The following is a 20,889-nucleotide window of genomic DNA, read 5'->3' as shown; positions in this document are numbered from 1 at the left end:
TGCCACCACCACCGTTTTTAATGTCTCTTATAGTCATACTAACAGAAAAATAGCAATATAGTCTTAATAATTAAAATTCTTATTGAAGAAAAGCTAAAACATTTACACATTAAATTGAAAACAAAAATAAAAAGCCAATAAAATTCAAAATACCTTTATTTACTGTAACAAATGAACTGATTTGTGCAAATAGAAAAAATGTTTTAAAGAAAGAAAACACAAGAATTTGGTTTAATAGCAAACAGCTGTAGCTTCTGATCCTATTCAGTTCTTAAGCTGTTTGAATATATTTTCTTTTTTGGTTTATCAAGACAGGGATTTTTTTTTGTATCCCTGGCTGTCCTGGAACTCACTCTGTAGACCAGGCTGGCCTTGAACTCACAGAGACCCACCTGCCTCTGTCTCCTGAGAGCTGGGTTAAAAGGGGTATGCCAACCCTGCCCAACCTGAATATATTTTTAACAATGTTAAAAAAAATGCTTGTTCTATAATGTATCTTGTCTTTTCTGGCCCTCAGGCCATTAAGTGGAAGTCCTCTAAGAACAACTTTATAAGGCGAGAATGCCCATAGTGATAGAACTCAAACTGCCTTTAATAAAATCTGCAAGAACATTATTCACTCCAATGGCTTTTCAATTTGAAACAGGAATATTTTTACTATTTATTTGCTATTAGACGTAGTGGTAACGAACTCCTGTAAGTTCCTCCACTTAAGAGTGCCACAATGTAATGGTACTGTCTCCTGGTACAAAACTTTTCTGTGTAATGCAGACACTGCGATGTCTAGAGCAGACAGGACATTATGTGTACAACAGGAGCACACCATTTTCCCCATCCTCATAAAATCTACGCTCTATATCAGCTTCATCAGTTTTACCATTCAAGTTAGATTTTAATTTGGAATACTTAACACTGTTGTTAATGTGCATTTCACTTTCCTCATGTTTCCCGAGAATATGTGACAGATGCTGCCAATCTTTGCACCCATTCTCATTTTTCAGTTGATTCTTCCCTTCTCCAAAGAGTCTGCAATACAGACAAAACACCGAGTCTTTGGAGGCTGAGTAGAGAAGCCAGGATCTGGTGGTCTTCTCCCCGCTCGGAAGAATCCGTGTGTAGTACGCTTCCGAAAACTTCCTCCCTGTGTTGTCTTTTGGAAAATTGAAATTTCTTAGTTGAGGTGGATCATTTTTGACAAGACTATCACGCTGTTTCATATTCAAAATTCGGGGCCATGAGCCTGGATCTGAAGACAGTACAGCTGACACAGCAGGATCTTCTGAGCGTCTGTCTCCCGGTTGCTCTTGCAATGTATCAGGCATGGCTGTCTCAGGAGGCAAGTTCCCATGCTGCTCCTTCCGTGATGCATCTAGGCTACATTCTGCTGCAACTTTTATTACCTCTGAGCTCTTTCCCTTTTTTTCTGGTATTTCTATTTTTTCTGAAAGTGTGCTTGATTCAAGTAATTTTCTTTCATTTTCTTCTCTGGTAGCATTCCTTTTTCTGTTTTGTAAAAGTGATAATTTTGATCTTTTTTCCATTATCTGTCAAGAAATAGAGATTACAATTTTACTGTCATTTAAAAACTGAAATAACAGAAATAAGACCAGGCAATGGCTCACTGTTAGCTATCAAAGAAATAAGGCATACCAAGGAATGCACTAAGTGTGCATACATACATGAAGCAAAGTACTCATACTCTGACAGTGATTAGATAGTGACACAGGACTTTCGCTAAAGCTCTGGTGAAAATTTAACAATGTGCATTGAATTGTGAAAGCAGTTTGGCAGTTCATCTGACATTGTACACATATGATCCATACAGACAAGGTATATAGCTAAGATAAATGTCATGTTCACACAACCATTCAATGAGATAAATTCAAGTAACAATAAAAAACTAAGTATAAAGCTGGGCAGTGGTGGCGCACACCTTTAATCCCAGCACTCATGAGGCAGAGGTAGGTGGATCTCCAGTTAAAGGCCAGCATGGTCTACAAAGTGGTTTCCAGGACAGGCAGGGCTACACAGAGAAACCATGTCTCAGAAAACAAAACAAACAAACAAACCAAGAAACGAAGTATAAACTGGTAAAGACAGTAAACACCTTAAATCTCAGCACTTAGGAGCAGAGGCAGGCAATTGTCAGCTTGGTTTGGTTCACACAGAATTCCAGGCCAGCTAGAGATACACAGTAAGACTTTTTCTAAACAAATAAAAACAAAACAAAACAAAAAAAGAGGGGGCTGAGAAATAGCTCAGCTGTTAAAGAGCACTGGCTGCTATTCCAGAGGTCCTGAGTTCAATTCCCAGCAACCACATGGTGGCTCACAACCATCTATAATGAGATCTGGCGTCCTCTTCTACCCTTTAGGCATACATGCAGGCAGAACACTGTATACATAATAAATAAATCTTAAAAAAAAAAAAGAGGCAAGCCAGTGTGCTAGCTAGTTTTATGCCAACTTAACACAAGCTAAAGTAACCTGAGAGGAAGGAACCTCAATTAAGAAAATGGCTCTAAAGTTGGGCATGGTGGTGCATGCCTTTAATCCCAGCACGCAGGGAGGCAGAGACAGGCAGATCCGAGTTCAAGACCAGCCTGGTCTAGAGAGCGAGTTCCAGGACAGGCAGTGCTACACGAAGAAACCCTGTCTCAACAAATAAATTATTTTATATGTGTGCCCCCCCCTCCAAGGCAGGATGTCACTATGTGGTCTGGCTGTCTTCAATCTATGTATATCAGGAGGGCCTCCAACTTGTAGTGATCTGCCTGCCTCTGCCGTGATTAAACATGTCCAGCACTCCCAACTCTTCTTTCTTTTTTTCATAGAGTATTTTGCCTCCATGTATGAATATGTGCATGCCTGGTACCCATAGAGGCCAGAATCGGATCCCTTAGAACTGGAAACATGGATGGTTGTGACCCAACATATGGGTGCTAGGAATCAAATCTGGTTCCTCTGCAAGAACAAGTACTCTAAACCTCTGAGCCACCTCCCCAGCCCCTCAAAAGCAATTAGTTTTAATTGTAAAAGTGCCGTAATCCTTTTTACACATGTACAGAAGTACACACATGTAACAAAGATCTCCATTTCATAATTCCCAATACACTCTCCAGTAATCTTCATTTATTTACTTATTTGGTTTTTCGAGACAGGGTTTCTCTGAATAGCTCTGTGTCTTTCATGGAACTCACTCTGTAGCCCAGGCTGGCCTCAAACCCACAGAGATCTGCCTGCCTCTGCCTCCTGAGTGCTAGGATTAAAGGCATGCGCCACTACCACTCCCACCCCGCTATTTTTTTTTTTTTTTTTTTTTTTTAGAGACAGGGTTATTCTGTATAACAGCCTTGGCTGTCCTGGAACTCTCTTTGTAACCAGGCTGGCCTTGAGCTCAGAGATCCACCTGCCTCTGCCTTCAGAGTGCTGAATTAAAGGCATGTGCACTATGCCTGGCCCTATTGATGTGTTTTTGAGAGGGGTATCACTGTGTAGTTCCAGCTCACCTCAAACTCACAGACATCCCAAGTGCTAGGATTAAAGGTGTGCCACCATGACCACACATGGCACTTTATTTTATAATTACTTTTCAAATCCATTATAGAAAAAAGTACTTGTGGATTTAAGTGAGGACTTAAAACACCGTTTTCCTTCCTTCATGTGCTGAGGCTGTGTTTATTTTATAGAATGATTACCGAGCACTTACAAAGCTCTGGGTTTGATATTTAGCATCACATAAATGAGGTGTGGTGACAGATGCCTGTAATTCTGGGATGGTGGAGATACTGGCAGATCAGAAATATCCCCAGCAATACAGCTAGTTTGAAGCCAGCCTGGACTAGCGACCCTGTCTCAAAAACCAAAACAAGTAGTCACTCAGCATAATAGTGTGTATTGCTTTTGAAGAGGACCTAAGTTCTGTTCCCAGCACCGATGTTATACAGCTGGCGCACTAATGCAGGGAACTCAAGCTCCAGGGAATCTGATGTCTTCCTCTGACCTCCGTGGGGAACTGCAATCACACGCACACAATCACACACACACACACACACACACACACACACACACACACAATTAAAAACAAAACAACATTTGAGGGCTTGGGAGAGGATTCAGTACTTAAGAGCACTCACTGTTCTTTCAGAGGACCTGGTGTTTGATTCCCAGCACCAACATGGTGGCTCACAACTGTCTGCAATTCCAGTTCCAGGAATCCAATGACCTCTTTTGACCTCCAAGGGCACCAGGCATGAACATGGTACACATACATACATATAGGCAACACTCATATACACAAAATAAAAATAAATGTATCTAAAAAACAAAAATCTTAAACATTGAAAAGCGCCATTTACTTACTAAATTTTTAAACAGGGTCTCTCTAAATGCCAGGTTGGCCTCAAAACTGACTCTTCTTCCCTGCACTATATATGGCAGAATAGTATTTTATTATGGCAGACAAGGAAGACATTTTAAAAGATTTTCCTTTTTCTTTTTGAGATAAGAGTTTCTCTGTGTAGCCCTGGCTGTCCTGAACTCGGAGATCCCCCTACCTCTACCTCTCAAGTGCTGGGATTAAAGGCATGAACAACTACTGCTGAGCTCTTAAAACAGATTTTCATGTAGCCAAAGCTGGCCCCAAATTTGTTCCATAGCCAAGGCTGACTTTTCTTATTTGGGGTAGATGAGTGTACAGAGATGATTCAGTTGTCTCCCATGTGGGCTATGGGACTGAACTCAAGTTGTCAGAATTGGTGGCAAGTGCCTTTATCCACTGAGCCATCTCTCTGGCCTGACCCTGGACTTCTGATCCTCCAGTTTCTACCTCCTGAGTGCCAGGAATATAGGAATGTCCCGACATGCCAGTGTTTATGAGGTACTTTATGTACAATAGGTAAGCACTTACAAGCTACATACCAATCTATTTACAAATGTTGGATTATCAATTATTATTTTTCCTAATTTAAGAATCGTCAAGTGACTTGTTTCGTTGCCCCTTTTTTGAGAGAGGGTCTAATCTACAAAGCCCTGGCTGTCCTGGAACTCACTATGCAAACTAGGCTGGCTTTGAACTCACTAAGAGCCACCTTCCTTTGCCTTCTGAGTGCTGGAATTTTAAAGGCATTTACCAAGACCTGTATCAAGACTTCTCAATAAGGAAGATGGGAGTTTAGCTTTCTTTCCTCTCACAGATTCACATTCACATCACCCAGCAACATGTCAATCACAGGATGCCTTGGGGACTGTCACGTACAAACAGGATGTTGAAGAGCATACCTAGCATCTATCCAGTAGATGCCGACAGCACCCCTAAGGCACTGGCAGTAAGAAACATTCCCCAAATCCCTGGCTTACATCAAGAGTATATTTAGATTTTGGGGCCACTGAAATTTCACAGCCAGTAAATGCAGTTGCTGTGTGAGCATGATGACCTGAGTTAACCCCTGGAACTGACTTCACAAAGTGACCTCTGACCTGTGCCCATGGGTCATGGTGTTTGCCTGCACTCACACACATACATCACCCGTACACTAGAATAACTAAGCATTTCGTATATGTAACAAGTATTTTCTTAAAATTTTTGTTTTTGTTTATGGGGTTTGGGGTAGTGCAAGATGTCAGCTCTCTTGGTGCTGGAGTTACAGGAGATAGTGATCCACCTGACATGGGTGCTGGGAATTGAACTTGAGTCCTCTGGAAAAGTAGCAAGTACTCTTAACCACTGAGCCACTTTCCAGCTCCCTATTAAAAGAAGAATAGCTTTATATTTTATGACTCTACACATTATTCAGTGATAAGCAACTAATGACAATATTAAAATTTTATGTTGTTGTTGGAGGTGCCATCAGGGACTTAACCTAGGACTGTGTGTATACCAGGGAAGTCCTCTGCTCCTGAGATATCCCAAGCTCTGTTTTTTCTTAAAATGTTAATACATCACTAAGGTTTCTCTTCTGCTCTTCTCTGAAGACCTGCTACTGATACTTTGAAACGAGTCAAGATCTGGATACACAGCTGCGGCCTATTTTGATTACATGTATTTCCCCATCTTTCTTCTCTTCAATTAATACCCTATGTGCAAATCTCATGTTATTTTTTACATGTGTTTATATATGGTGTATATTTTTTACATGTGCACATATGTATGTAGATGCACGCTCTCTTGAGCATGTGCAGTCATAGAACAACATTGGGTGTCCTGTTCCAGATACATGGTTACAAAGGCAGCCCTAGTTAAACTCAGTGAGTTAAGCCGGGCGGTGGTGGCTCATGCCTTTAATCCCAGCACTTGGGAGGCAGAGCCAGGCGGATCTCTTTGAGTTCGAGGCCAGCCTGGGCTACCAAGTGAGTGCCAGGAAAGGTGCAAAGCTACCCAGAGAAACCCTGTCTCGAAAAACAAAAAACAAAAAAACAAAAAAAAAAAAAACCCTCAGTGAGTTAGAAAACAAAGGTACTGTGGTGGTTTGAATGAGATATCCACTCTAAGTCTCGAGCATGTGAATAGTTGTCCCTAGTTGGTGGCTGTTTGGGGTCCAATTAAGAGGTATGGCCCTGCTAGAGGAAGTACACCACTGCAAGAAGGCTTGGCTTTGAGGTTTTAATACTCCTGCCATTTCCAGTGTCTTCTCTCAGCTTCCTGTTTGTGAATCAGATGTGAGCACTCAGCTACTGCTGCAGCTGCCTCCACTTTACCATCATGAACTATTATCCCTCTGGAATAGTGAACCCCAAGTAAGCCCTTTTTCCTGTAAGTTGCCTTAGTCATGGTGTTTCATCACGGTAACAGAAAAGTTAATACGAACATGAATGTAGGAAAGGAATTTGGAGGGGCAGGGAATGCTGATAAGGTGGAAATAAGGGAATGAGAGTAATGAAAAGATATTACATATATGCATTATATTCATTTAAGAAATTGTTAAAGAAAAAAATTAATAATATCTGAGACAAGGTCTTGCTTTGTATGGTCTAACTTGCTAGGTAGAAGAAAGTGGCCTCCATCTCACAGAGATCCACCTGTTGGGCCTCCCTAGTGCTGGGATTAAAGGTATGCACCCTCATCACAAGTATTAAAACTTAGAAGCTCAGCATGGTGGTATACCATGAGTGAATCTGAGTGCTCCTGTAGCACAATGGGAGATGGCATCAAGACTCACCAGAAACTTGAAGGCCAGGTAGCCTGGTGTACACATTAAATAATGAGATCATGTCTCTAACAAGGTACAAGGCAAGGACAGACACCCCAGGTTGTCCTCCTTCACTTACAAGCACTTGCATCACACAAACACATGTACACACAAGTAAAAAAAAGAATTAGGGGCTGGAGAAATTACTTAAGCAGTTAAGAGCACTGGCTGCTCTTCCAGAGGATCTAGGTTTGATTCCTAGAACTCACATGATGGCTCACATCTGTCTGTAACTCCAGTTCCAGAGGACCCAATTCTTTTCTGGCCTCTGAGGGCATCAAGGATGTGATACACAGACAAACATGCAGGCAGAACACCCATGTACATAAAATAACAGCAGAGAAACAAATGAAACAATACATTACCTCTTTATATTCATTGACACAATTCTGGCAGCAGAATCTCTTTTGCTGACCTGTAATCAGGACCTTGTGTCCAGTATTCTTGGGCATATACTTGCTACACTGTTCACAGCAGTTCATTATTAGACCATTAGTCAATCTGTATTCATTAAAGCAATTATTACTACAAAGTTTATGTGTTATATTGTTAACACTGATTTCATGGCGAACCTAAAAGAAAACAAAATTTCTTAAGACAGTATTAGATAATTTACTGCCCTACAGTACTTGGATCCTTCCTTACGATATTCAGGAGGCGGATGAAGGGAATCATTATCCATACTTAGAATGCTGTCTGTGTGTCTAGCAGTGAGGTGGTTCTAAAGATGTAACTGAAATAAATTTGTCTTTGATTTGAATGTCCCCAAAGTTATTGGTATCACATTTAGTTACTGAGGACGAAGTAAAACAAAGGACTGCCTGAATAATGTCTATTTCTTCCTCTTGAACATGATCAAACTATTTGTCCCACACATTCTTATAGGATCTGTTGCTTCCTTCATTGTCTTGAAATTACTGAATTATTACAACTAATTCCACAGAAACAGACGTATTTTTTACACCACGAAATTGGGGTATATCTATCTCTATATAAAAATTGTTTGAGGGTTGGGAGAGAGGTCTCGCTGTTATACAGCCTTGGCTGTCCTGGAACTCACTATATGCAGACCAGGTTGGTCTCAAATTAAGAGATTTGCCTGTCCCTACTAGGATTAAAGGTATGCACCACCGACTCAGCAATAAATTTTTTTTTTTGAGACAGGGTTTCTCTATGTAGCCCTGCCTGTCCTGGAACTCTGTAAACCAGGCTGGCCTCAAACTCATTGAGATCCACCTGCCTCTGCCTCCCAAGTGCTGGGATTAAAGGCATGCACCTGCACCACCACCACCACCACCACCACCACCACCACCACCACCCAGTAAATCTTTTTAATAAAGAGAATTCTAACATCTTAGTAGTTCTTCCAACCTGCCAATTTAGAATATGGACATTATGTGGATACAGAGCTTACACTGGTACTTAAAATTCAGCATTATTCCTAGGAGTCTAAATAGTAGCAGTATAAAGAGCCAGACCTCTCCTAATTTATTACACATTATACATCTTGACTTAGTAAAAGCTTCTTTTCTGAGACTCTGGTAGTGTTCATTGGGAGACAGAGATGCATTACAGAATTCTGGTAAGGACTTGCTTAACTCCACTGGAGGAATAATGGTTGTTGTCTTCATAGGAGAATCTCTGGAACACAAGGGAAAAAGGAACTTCTTAAGATCACTGTACTTTAAAATCCACTCTCAGCTTTACTTCCACTATTTCCTAAATAATACAAGTGAAAACTCTTTTGGAACATTAGTAATGCACTAAAGTTCCTAGCATTCTAGGATTAAAAATACTAGTAGTTGGGGCTAGAGAGATGGCTTAGTGGTTAAGGGCACAGGCTGCACTGGGCGGTGGTGGAGCACACCTTTGATTCCAGCACTCAGGCAGAGCCAGGTAGTTCTCTGTGAGTTTGAGGCCAGCCTGGTCTATAGAGCAAGTTTCAGGATAACCAGGGACACACAGGAACCCTGTCTCGAAAAACCCCCTCCCAAAAGAGCACTGGCTGCAGTGCTTGCAGAGGACCCAGCGTTGGTTCCTAGCACAAACACGGTGGCTTACAACTGTCCATAATGCCAACTCCAGTGAACCCAGCTTCCTATTCAGGCCTTTGAGGGCACAGAGTATACTTACACAAACACAGGCAAAACAATCACACATAAATAAATCCTTTAAAAAAACACTGGTTGGAAAACACAAAACCAATGGTGCTAAACAGATGGCTCTTTGCTGCATTTACTGCTCTTACAGAGAACCCGAGCTTGGTGCCTCGCCTGTGTGAGGCAGCTCGGTATCACCTTTTTACCCCAGCTAAAGGGTGATGCAGCACCTCTGAGCTTTGGGTCACCTGCACTCACATGTACCTACACACAAACACACACACAATTTTTTTCCCTTTATTTTTATTTTGTGTGTACGGGTTATTTTGCCTGCATGTATGTCTGTTTACCACATCAATGCAATACCCACAGGGGCCAGGAGAGGGCATCGGATTTCCTGGGACTGTAGTTAACTGCAGTTAACCTGGGTGCTGGAAAAACCAAGAGCAGCTGGTGCTTAAAGCAGTGAGGCATCTCTCCAGCCCCATAAAAGTAAAAATGAAAAAAATGTTGGTAGTGGGCCTGGAGAGATGGTCCAAAAAGAAAGGGCACTATCAAGCTGGATGACCTAGGTTTGATCCCTGGAACCCACACTGTAGAAGCAAAGGACCAACTTCAGTGGGTTATTCTCTGAATGTGTGCGCGTACACGTACACGTGTGTGTGTACACACACACACACACACACACACACACACACACACACACAGGAAGATCAAAACAAACAAAGCCCGCACGTAAAAAGGGAAAGACAAACAGAGCACCTGAGAGGACACTATACTTCTGTACATTCTTCTGTTAAAACTACAATATACTACAGTGTAAGTTCTACCACAAGTCTAGCTTACAGTTATATCCAGAGGATTTATTTATACTGGACCATTAAACCACGGGAGAAATGTTGAGGTCTGCTTACTTTTTACATGTCACATTCGGTGTCTTTGGAGCAGGTTTGTGAGAGAAAGAAGAAAGGCAGGTGGTTGAACAAAAGAGGTGAGCTGATCCTTTTCGTTGATAAGCTGTCTGCCCCTTTTGTAGAGGTTTTTTGCAGTTTGCACAAGTGACTTTAACTGGTTTAGTGGGTTGTTGTTGGGCAGAAGGCTGGAATATCTGTTTAGGAAGTGAGGCCACTGGTGATAAAGAATCCACCCCTTGTTGTTTCTGGTTACGAGGAAATGATGCTGACTGGGAGATCCAAGAATCTTAAAAATGAAACACATAAGGAAAAGTCATGGAATAAATAAAAATACATATTAGGACACGTTTGAATTTAAGAAGACTTTAAGAGGCCAGCCTGGTCTATAGAGTGAGATCTAGGACAGGCTCCAAAGCTACACAGAGAAACCCTGTCTCGAAAAACCAAAACCAAAAAAAAAGTCATTGATTGAGCCCTAAAAACAAATAGGACATAAATCATTTTTGATTAAAAAAAAAATTTCCCTCTCCAAATTGCAGATACAAAAGACTTCAAAAGTAGTAAGTAACATTATCTTAATATGAAAGCCAATCAATTATATAGAATGTAACAGATATGAGTTCTAGAAAGAACAGCTATGGGAGCTGAGGAGATGGCCTATCGAGTAAAATGCTTCTTCTCCCACACTGTGCAGTCCTGAAGACCGAGTGTGATCTCCAGTATCCATGTGAAACTAAACAAAACAAACAACTGGAAAAGAGAACAACGTAAACAAATGGCAGGCTACTGAGATGGCATAGTGGTGACATCACTTGTAGCCACACCAGACAACCTGAGCAGGCTCCTTAGACCCTACACGGTAGGAGAGAACTGACCCCTGCAAATTGTCCTCCTGTCCACTACACAAGCTGTAACACACACACACACACACACACTCTTAATGTATGTAATCTAGATTTTGTTTTTAAAGTTAAACCAGTAATGGTGGCACATACCTTTGACCCCTGCACTCAGGAGACAAAGACAGGAGGATCTCTGTGAGTCTGAGGCCAGCCCGATCTACATAATGAGTCTCAGGGCAGCCATGATTACAGAGTGAGAACCTTAAAGACGTTTTCTTTTTAAGGTTAAAATAGGAAAAAAAAAAAAGGTCTCTGTGAGTTTGAGGCCAGTCTGGGCCTTAGAGCGAGTTCCAGGATGGCCAGGATTAGACAGATAAAAAACAAAGAGCATGCATTTATAATCCCAGTGTTGGGAAGACAGAAAAGGTCCCTGGGGCTTGCCAGCTAACGAATCTAGCTGAGTGAGCTTCAATGTCAGTAAAAAAAAAAAAAAAAAAAAAAAACTATTTCAAAAAACAAGACAGAGACCAATAGAGGAAGAGAGCTCCAGCCTCCAGGCACGTGCGTACAGACTGACACAGAAACCTCAATGTACTTAATACAAAGCAAACAATACAACTTACTGCTTACCAGGATTGTAATGTGCTGCAAATCTTCCACTGTGAAGTGTGTCTGCTACATCCATCCTACCAGGATTAAAAGGTCCTACTCCAGTCTTGGTCTGTGAAGTTAAAGATGAGGTGAATGTTTGTACATTAACACTACATCCTTGACTGACATATCCCAAGTTGGTACTCTACAGTGATGTACAATCAATCATTAAGTTCCTATCTCACCTAGCATTCGGGTCTTACACCTACTTTTAAAGTTGTTAACGTTAGTATTATTACAGTCAATTCTGTAGTGATACCATTAATACCCACTCCTGAATTTACCTTACTTCCTGATAGACTGGAAATGAAGAAATCCACATTTTTGGTACTATTTTTGTTTCCAGGAGGTCCCCATTCAGTAAACTTGGTAGAATTTTTCTCCTCCCCTCCATCTGTTTCTGTGTCCTCTTCATCCTCAATAACAATTGTTTCAGATATACTTCCCTTCTGAGAAGTCAAATCTTTTAAAGGAGGAGGAATTGTGGAATAATTTCCTTGTGGATTTTCATGGTTTGAAGATGCAAATACAAAGTTTCTTTCCTCAGCTATTGCTGGAGCACAAGCTGGAGGCTGTATTGATTCAACGAACACAACATCATCATCTTCCACAGGTGAGTTTCTAGATGCACTGACTGAAGAATCCACATCTGTGAGATGAGCTGCCATGGCCGAACAGCCTAGTAAAGCACGAGTCCATACAGCTAACCAATCTTCTCACCGAATTATTTATCCACAACAAAGAATCTGTAAGAGACAGAGAAGAGGATATTTCAGTTTTACTGAAGCAACAGCACTGATAAAATTTTAAACCACTCATGGGATTCTCATTCTGTTTCCTGTTAAGCACTATGTTAAATTCTACTTCTCTGTGGAGTTTGATGGAAATTATATAATTTGATAGTTGTAATTGTGCTCATTTTATGCTACTCTCCACTCACAACGAAAACAGCCTAAGCTCGCCGGGCGGTGGTGGCGCACGCCTTTAATCCCAGCACGAGGGAAGCAGAGCCAGGCGGATCTCTGTGAGTTCGAGGCCAGCCTGGTCTACAGAGCAAGATTCAGGACAGGCACCAAAACAACACAGAGAAACCTGTCTCAAAAAACAAAAAACAAACAAACAAACAAACAAAAAAGCCTAAGCTTTCTTTAAATTTAAAATAACAAAATTTAGGTTGGAGAGATTACTTGGTAGTTAGGAGTGTCTATTGCTCCTCTTATTTAAGACCTGAGTTCAGTTTCCAGCATTCATATCAAGAGGCTCACAACTGCATGTAACTCCAGCTCCAGGGGATCTGACACCTTCTGCTAGACTCCACAAACACCTGCATCCACAACTTCCAATGTCCACACAAGATACACAAGATAAACTTGAATATACATTTATCAGACACACAAGGTAGCACACACCTCTTTTAAAAAATGTTTCTTTCTTTTTCTAATTTTATTTAGTTGTATTTTTTATATATGAGTGCTCTGCATGTATACCTGCAGACCAGAAGAGGGCATCAGAACCTATTATAGAAGGTTGGTTGATCCACCATGTGGTTGCTGGGAATTGATCAGGACCTCTCAAAGAGCAGCCAGTGCTGAGCACTTCAGAGGCAGAGGCAGAGGCAGAGGCGGAGTCAAGAGAATCTCCGAGTTTAGGCCAGCCTGCTCTACATAGCAAGTTCCAGGACAGTCAGAGCTAAACAAAGACCCTGTCTCAAAAAAACTGAAACCAAAACCAAACCAAACAATAAAATTCCATTAAATACCAACTCAGGGTCCTTACATAATTATCATACCAGATGCTCTTATGACTAGTCTAATACTGCAATTCCTAGTTCTCTCGTGCTGTCCATTTTCTTCTCCCAATACTACAATGAAATTTTCTTAGAATTTTTCTTGTTTTTCCCCCGTGAGGAAGCTTAAGTCCTTCTGTTCAACAAAGTTCTTTTTTTTGTTTTTCACTGTGTAGCACTGACTGTCCTGGAACATGCTCTGTAGACCAGGCTGGCATTGAACTCGCAGAGATCCGTCTGCCTCTGCCTCCTGAGTGCTGGGATTAAAGGGGTGCACCACTACCACCCCTCTTGGAGACATTTCCTTTATTGAGGTTCCCTACTAACTGATGGCTCTAGTTTGTGTCAAGTTGACATAAAACCATTCAATACTGTTCCAAACAGAAAAGTTACTATTTGACCACTTAGTTATGTTACATTGAGCAAGTTTATACATCTCATTGAATTAAGTTTTCTAGATTGTAAACAAAATTGACATAAAACAAGATTTTAGCTTGGTATATTCCAAGACTCAGGTTAGGACCTTACACCCGCTAGGTAAGTGCTATACAACTGAGCTATATCTCCAGCCCTAGACATTTTAAATCTTGATGGGTTAAAGTTCTCTGATTTTATTTTTGCAACAATTAAGTTTTACCTATAAATGGTAATATTTTTTCAATTAATACGCTACTTGGCTATAGATAAATGATAATATATATTTTAAAAGGCTAAAAAGGAAAACTCTAATGAAAATTGCCATTAAAAAATGAGTCAGAGATAGGTGTGGTGGTGCACTTCTTTGATCCCAGCACTCAGGAGGCAGAGGCAAATGGTCTCTGTGAGTTCAAGGCCAGCCTGATCTACATCGAGAGCTTCAGGACTAGAGATGCCATCTCAAAACAAACCAACAAAAAAAAAAAAAAAAAAAAAAAAAAAAAAAAAAAAAAAAAAAAGAAAGAAAGAAAGAAAGAAAAAGAAATGAGTCGTAGCATTAGGAAGATTGAGAACCACTGACTTAGCAAGTTCCAGGACGGCCAGGTCTCTCTAGATAAAGAGACCTTGTCTCGGGGCTGGGGAGATGGTTCAGAGGTTAAGAGCACTGGCTGTTCTTCCAGAGGTCCCGAGTTCAATTCACAGCAACCACATGGTGGCTCACAACCATCTGTAATGAGATCTGGTGCCCTCTTCTGGAGTGCAGGCAGACACTGTATACATAATAAATCTTAAAAAAAAAAAAAAGAGAAAGAGACCTTGTCTCTCAAAAAAAAAAAAAAAAAAAAAAAAAAAAAAAAAAAAAAAAAAAAAAAACCAAAACACCCATAAAATGAAAAAATCCTCCAAAAGTTCTCTGAATGTATAATGGATAGGCAACTATTTCAAATTTTACAATCTCAACTTGTCAGGTCCAAAAGAAACTCTGGACAAAGGGTTAACAAGTGGTACATACTAAAATGTCTGTAGACCTCAGGCTCTCAGTACCTGGGTACCTGTGACCCCCACCCTAAACTCTACCTCATGGGTCTCCACACTCCACCCCCTACCAGGTTTTACTACTATATAACCTTGCCATTTTGGCCACATGCCCTCTTGCTCCCTTCCAACCCCATGGTCCGGTCCATTCTACTGGCCATGTTCAGTCTACTACTCTCTCCCTGCTCTGGAGTATTCCAGATGCCTCTGGCTACACTCTTCTCATATCTACAATAAAAACCTCTCCTCAACCACACCTTGGGGCAGTCATGTCCTCATTTCATTCAACAGTAAGTTTTCATTGAGTGCTTTAGACTTTCGGTTGGTTTAATTTTGTTATGTGGTGCTTTTCTATGAAAAGATTTTTTTTTTTAAATAACAAAATTGGTAAACATCCTCCATCAGATTTGGCCTATGTAGGCAAGCCTGTGGGGCATTTCCCTGGTTGCTTAATAATGTAGGAAGGCTCAGCCCAATGTGGGTGGTACCACCCCAGGGGCAGGTGGTCTTGGGTTACAGAAGACAGTCAGATGTGAATGGGAAGCAATTAAGCAAGTACCTTCAGTTTCTGCCTTTAGGTTCCTGCCCCAACTCCCTTATGATGGACTGTAAAATTTAAGATAAAGTGTGAGGAAAAATGCAACTGACAGAACCCTGACTTGTAGTTTCAGAGGGAAGCAAAGACTGACAGTGCCATTCTCATGACATATTTCAATCTGTAGCTTCTTGTCAGCAGGGGCTGACAAATTGGCTGTGATTAACAAGAGACCAGCATCACTGAGATGAAATCTGGAAAGTATGTGGTGCACACCTTTGGGGCACTTGAGAGGCAGAGGTGGGCGGATCTCTGATATCGAGCCCAGCTTGGTCTGCAGAGAGTTCCAGGACAGCCAGGGCTATACAGAGAAACACTGCCTCCAAAATACAAACAAGAAAAGAAATCTGTGAAGTATTTCCTCAGGGTCAGCACACACAAGCTGTGATTCAGAGGTGTCAAGGCTATCTTACACTGACAGCTGAACTTGGTAATATGTAAAAGTACTCGAGATAATGACAGCATGGACTCTGCAGGAGTCAAGGGGTCACAGAGAGAAGCTGATGAGGCAGGTTAAAGATCCCTGAAGAGAACCCAGGAGGGACACCGATGAAGACTTAGCCTTAGCTGCAGTAAAGACCCCAGCATATTGGAGAGGCCAGGACTGTGAGATAACAAGACAGATGCAGGTGTGAAGCGGAGCTGGCTTGAGTCCTTGTATGTGCAGATAGCAGAGCCGGAGAAGTCAAACTGTGCAAAGTTCTCTGGAGCCCCACAGATCATGAGTCAAATCCCAGGTGTCAGACTAAACTATTTGTATTTACACTGTCAAATTCTGGTTTTGCTTTGATCTGTGCCTGATTCTTCTGTCTTGGAATAATAAACATGTGACTAAATTTTATTTGTAGGAATACTCAGTTGAGAAACTTGGTGGACTTTTAATTTTAAATATTAAAAAAATATATTATTTTACGTATATGGGTGTTTTGCCCACATGCCTGGTGCCCAGTTCCCTGGAACTGAAGTTACAAACAGTTCTGAGCCACCATGTGAGTGCCGGAAACTGAACCTACTACTTCTCCTCTCCCCCTACCCCCACAGCTGAGGACTGAACCCAGGGCCTTGCTAGGTAGAACTCTATCACTGAGCTAAATGCCCAATCCCTTACTTTTTTTTTTTTTTTTTTTTTTTTTTTGGTTTTTTGAGACAGGGTTTCTCTGCGCCTTTCCTGGATCTTGCTCTGTAGACCAGGCTGGCCTGGAACTCAGAGATCCGCCTAGCTCTGCCTCCCGAGTGCTGGGATTAAAGGTGTGCGCCACCGCCGCCGCCGCCGCCGCCCGACTGATCCCTTACTTTTTTTTAAAAATTATTTATTTTTATCATATATACATTGGTGTTTTTGCATACATGTATGTCTGTGTGTAAGGGTGTCAGATCCCCTATAACTGGAGTTACAGAGAGTTGTAAACTGTCATGTGAGTGCTGGGAATTGAACTCAGGTTCTCTGGAAGAGCAGCCAGTGTTCTTAACCACTAAGTCATCTCACTAGCCACCAAACTGCTCTTAACCACTCTTCAGCCACCAGATTTTCTATTTTTAAAGAGATGTTGGCTATTTTAAAGAGACTTTGAACTTGAAAAAAAATTTTTTTTGAGTTATTCAATGTTTGAGTATTTTGCTTGTATGCATGTACCACATGAATGTCTAGTGTGCTTGGGGATCAGAAGAGGGCATCAGATCCCCCACTAGGTGGGTGCTAGGATTCAAGTGCAAATCTTCTTAATGGCTGGAGCCATTTCTCTAGCCCAATGCTTTGAACTTTTAAAAGCAGTAGCAATGTGTGGGTCACACCACCTTTGGCAAACCTCTATCAAAACCACTGTTCTTTTGAGACAGGGTCTCTCTGTGTGGCCCTGGCTGTGCTGGCACTTGCTCCATAGACCAGGCTGGACTCTAACTCAGAGATTCACCTGCCTCTGCCTCCCAAATGCTAGGATTAAAGGTGTGTGCCACCACAACCTGACAGAAACCACTGTTTTAAAGTGTATGATTTTTTTTTTTAAATGTTTATTTAATTTTGTGTGTGTGTGCGCCTGGTGCCAGCTCACTGTGTATTCAGGAGGTGGTCAGAAGAGGCATCAAATCCCCTAGAATTGGAGTTAGAGACTGCTGAGTGCCAGGACTCAAACCCAGACCCCTGAAAGATTATCAAGTGATTTTAACTGCTGAGCCATCTCTCCAGCTCCCCAATCTCCTTCCCTACTCCCCTAACACCCCCTCCTGACAGGGTTTCTGTGTAGCCCTGGCTGTTCTGGAACTTGATCTGTAGACCAGGCTGCCATCAAACTCATAGATCCTCCTGCCTCTGCCTCATGAGTGCAGGATTAAAGGCCTTTGCCACTACATCCGGTTCAATCTCCATTCTTAAAAGCTAGACAGAGAATTCTACGATCTGACATGGTCCTAACTTTAAAAGGGTACATCTGAGGGGGGCTGGAGAGATGGCTCAGCAGTTAAGAGCATTTACTGCTCTTTCAGAGGACAAAGAGTTCTGATTCCAGTGTCCAACTGATCCCACTCACAAATACCTGTAACTCCAGCTCCAGCGGATCCAATACTTTCTTCTGGCTTCCTCAAGAACACAAAGACAACACATACTCTTAAGTATTTTTAAAAAATAAAAAAGATATGTCTAAGAAGTACTATATAAGAAATCACAGAGGCTGGAGAGATGGCTCAGTGGTTAAGAGAGCTGGCTGTTCTTCCAAGGAATCAGGGTTTAAGTCCCTACATCTCAGGGGCAGCTCACAACCTGCTGTCTAGTTCCGAAGGATCCACTGCCCTCTTCTGGTTTCCTTGAACACTGCAGCCAAGTGGCACACAGACATACAGGCAGCAAAACACCTATGCATGTAAAAATAAAACCTTTCAAAAACTGAAAAACCTGTAATTCGCTCTTCCTCAATCTTAAAACATTTTTCGGTAATTATTTAGGCATTTATTTTAAAACTTACTTTAAATAATTATTAGTAGTTTAAAAAAATACAACAGAAAGAAGTATCTATTGGAAAGGAGGGCAAAAACGTTAAGTGCACAGCATTTTAATGAATTGGAGCTTAGTCCCATTTAGGAATGCTAGAAAACAGCAGTGTTAGTGCTACCCACAGGTGTGTCTTCCCCCGATTCCACAGGCTCAGCTTTCCCGGCAGAGACCACTCAAGCAGCAACTTTTCTACATAATAACAAAGCAAACCTCATATAGAACACAGTCTATCCTAGTAAGTTTAAACAGCAAAGCTACGCAAAAATTACTCACAATGGAGATGCTTTCCTTATTTCTGCCAAATGCTTCACCAGACTGGCTTGAAGGTCCTAGAATAAGAGTAAAAAACAAAACAAAACAAAAACCCTTTGGCACCAATAGCGAGGAGGTAGCATCAACCCTGAACACGAGAGAGGAAGTTAACCAAGGTGAATTCATTCCCAAGCTTTTCTAGCAACCTAACCCCAAATAAACAGGAAATCAATTATTAAAAACTACAGCAGACCAAGCTCAGTCTACTCCTTCCAGATTCAGAATTAGGAGTAGCAAAATGATAAATAGGTCCTCAAAGCCAGCAAGGGATTCCTATTTCTCCAAAGCCCACTCTGCGTCACCGCCACCACTAAAGTGCCACGAAGGAGAAAGCGGTTCAATAACTGGTCCCATTTGCCGCAAGCACTTGCTGGGACTTAAGGTTCCTACCTACGCCTCTGTAGCCAGCGACAGGCACTAAGTCAGCCATAAGAAATTAACCCCCGTAAGACTAGAAGCTGCACAGCGCGGTGGAGAAGAGCAAAAGAGAAAACGCAGCAGGCCTTAAGAGCCCACCTCACCACCGAAAACTTGGGGTCTCGGTCGGGCAGAGAGGATGGGGGTGCAGCCACCAGGCGGGAGGGCCAACGGGCCCCTCACCCGCCCCGCCCACCCGCTCGCAGTACAGAAAACACCCCGAGACCTCCCGCGACCTCGGGTAGCCGCCCCCCGCGCGCACTGCGTCCCCCGCGCCCCCCGCGCCGGCGTCCGCCTCACACAGCCCACCCGGCCGCGCCCGCGCTCCCTCAGCCTTCGGGCAGCACCTGAAGCTGCCGGAACATAGGCGCGGACCCCAGCGCACCCCGAGGCCCCGACGCAGCAGCGGCGACACCGACCAGCTGCCCTCACCCGCCTCCGCCTCCTCCTCCCGAGGCTGCGCGGCTCTCAGCCACCCCCACTCTCCGCGGCCCTCGACAGGAAAGACAGCGGGGATAAGCCTCACCCGGGGTTCTGGCTGCAGCTCCGCGGAACGAACCTCCCTCCCCGGCCCACCCCCCTTCGGCGACACGCACAACTCCGCTCGGTCCAGTCCCGGCTTTAGCGCTGGGGAGGAGGAGGCAGAGGAGGCGGCGGCGCGGCGGAGCCCGGGGAGGCCCCGCCCTCCGCACGCTCATTGGCTGCTGGCGAAGGCGGCCCCGAACGCCTCGGGCATGTCCATTGGCTCAGTCGGCTTTCTTTCAAGACTCTCCTCGGTGAGGTAGTCAGAGCGGCTGTCCGTCAAACGTGGGCCACGCCCCCAGGCCTGCTGTTCCCTCCCCCCTGCCGCCAGCCTCGGGCTTAGCCAGCCCTCCCTCCCTCCGTGCCCCGCCCCGCCCCGCCCCCACTCGCCGGGTCCGCCGGGGTCAGAGCCCGAGTGGCGAGGCCCGTAGTGCGGATCGCTGTTCGGCCTCGGGCCGGGGGATCTCCGTCGAGGCTTCCCGCGGGGCCCGGATCGGGCCACCGGGCCTTGGCCTCCAGACGGTCGCCGCGGTCCCCCGCGACTCTCCCCGAGGAGAGACGCGGCCTCGATGGCCCAGCGTCCTCCCTGTCCAGGCCCAAAGGCCCGGGAGACGGGCGAGCCCCGCAGTGCCTGCGGCGGGCCGAGGGGGCGGGCCGGGCCGCGGCTGCAGGGGACCGGCGCGCTGGCCGCCGTGCAGGCGCTTCCACCTTGCCTCGCCCGTGGGGATGGTCCCCACCTCCGCCATGGCTGCGGCGGGAGGAGACGTCGTCCTCCATTTTGTGGGCTCTGGTGGGAGAACTCTGTGCCCATCAGAACCGAACCCCGGGGCGCCGGGAAACTTGGCCCGGAACAGCCCCGACCGCGCTCCACCATCGGCCATGCCCTCGGCGGCTAAGGGCGTGCGCGCCTCGGTGGCGGCGGGGCCCCACGACGGTGCGGGGCCCAGGTGCTGCCGCCGGAAGCCGCGGGCCCCCTAGCGGGCTCACGCCCCGGGGACCCGGGCTGGCCCGGCTCGGCCGTCGGTGCCTGGCAGAGCGCGCGCTCCCGGGCCTGCTCAGCGCCCGTCCTCTACGTTGACGGGGCCTCGGGCCACCGCGCGCCCTTGGCTCCTCCTGCCCGCCGTGGCCCC

General features: G+C 44.1%; 1 protein-coding gene across 2 annotated transcripts; it reads right to left on the bottom strand.

The window, feature by feature from the left end:
• Positions 1 to 318: 318 nt before the first annotated feature.
• Positions 319 to 19,447, bottom strand: Zmym5 (zinc finger MYM-type containing 5). 2 transcript variants are annotated; one of them, XM_059273578.1, is made up of 8 exons: positions 19,337 to 19,447; positions 18,782 to 18,837; positions 11,977 to 12,438; positions 11,672 to 11,762; positions 10,200 to 10,485; positions 8,665 to 8,827; positions 7,552 to 7,758; positions 319 to 1,544 (listed from the first exon to the last, which is right to left on the bottom strand). In XM_059273578.1, exons 3-8 carry the CDS (start codon positions 12,358 to 12,360, stop codon positions 801 to 803), a joined length of 1,875 nt encoding a protein of 624 aa, XP_059129561.1. In that variant the 5' UTR covers positions 12,361 to 12,438; positions 18,782 to 18,837; positions 19,337 to 19,447; the 3' UTR covers positions 319 to 800. The 2 variants fall into 2 exon arrangements, with proteins under 2 accessions (XP_059129561.1, XP_059129562.1); XM_059273579.1 differs by lacking the exons at positions 18,782 to 18,837; positions 19,337 to 19,447 and adding an exon at positions 18,054 to 18,306.
• Positions 19,448 to 20,889: the final 1,442 nt, after the last annotated feature.

The sequence above is a fragment of the Peromyscus eremicus genome, chromosome 9, assembly GCF_949786415.1.
Source record: "Peromyscus eremicus chromosome 9, PerEre_H2_v1, whole genome shotgun sequence".
NCBI classification, from domain to species: domain Eukaryota; kingdom Metazoa; phylum Chordata; class Mammalia; order Rodentia; family Cricetidae; genus Peromyscus; species Peromyscus eremicus.
This window is presented reverse-complemented; position numbering and strand designations above follow the sequence as displayed.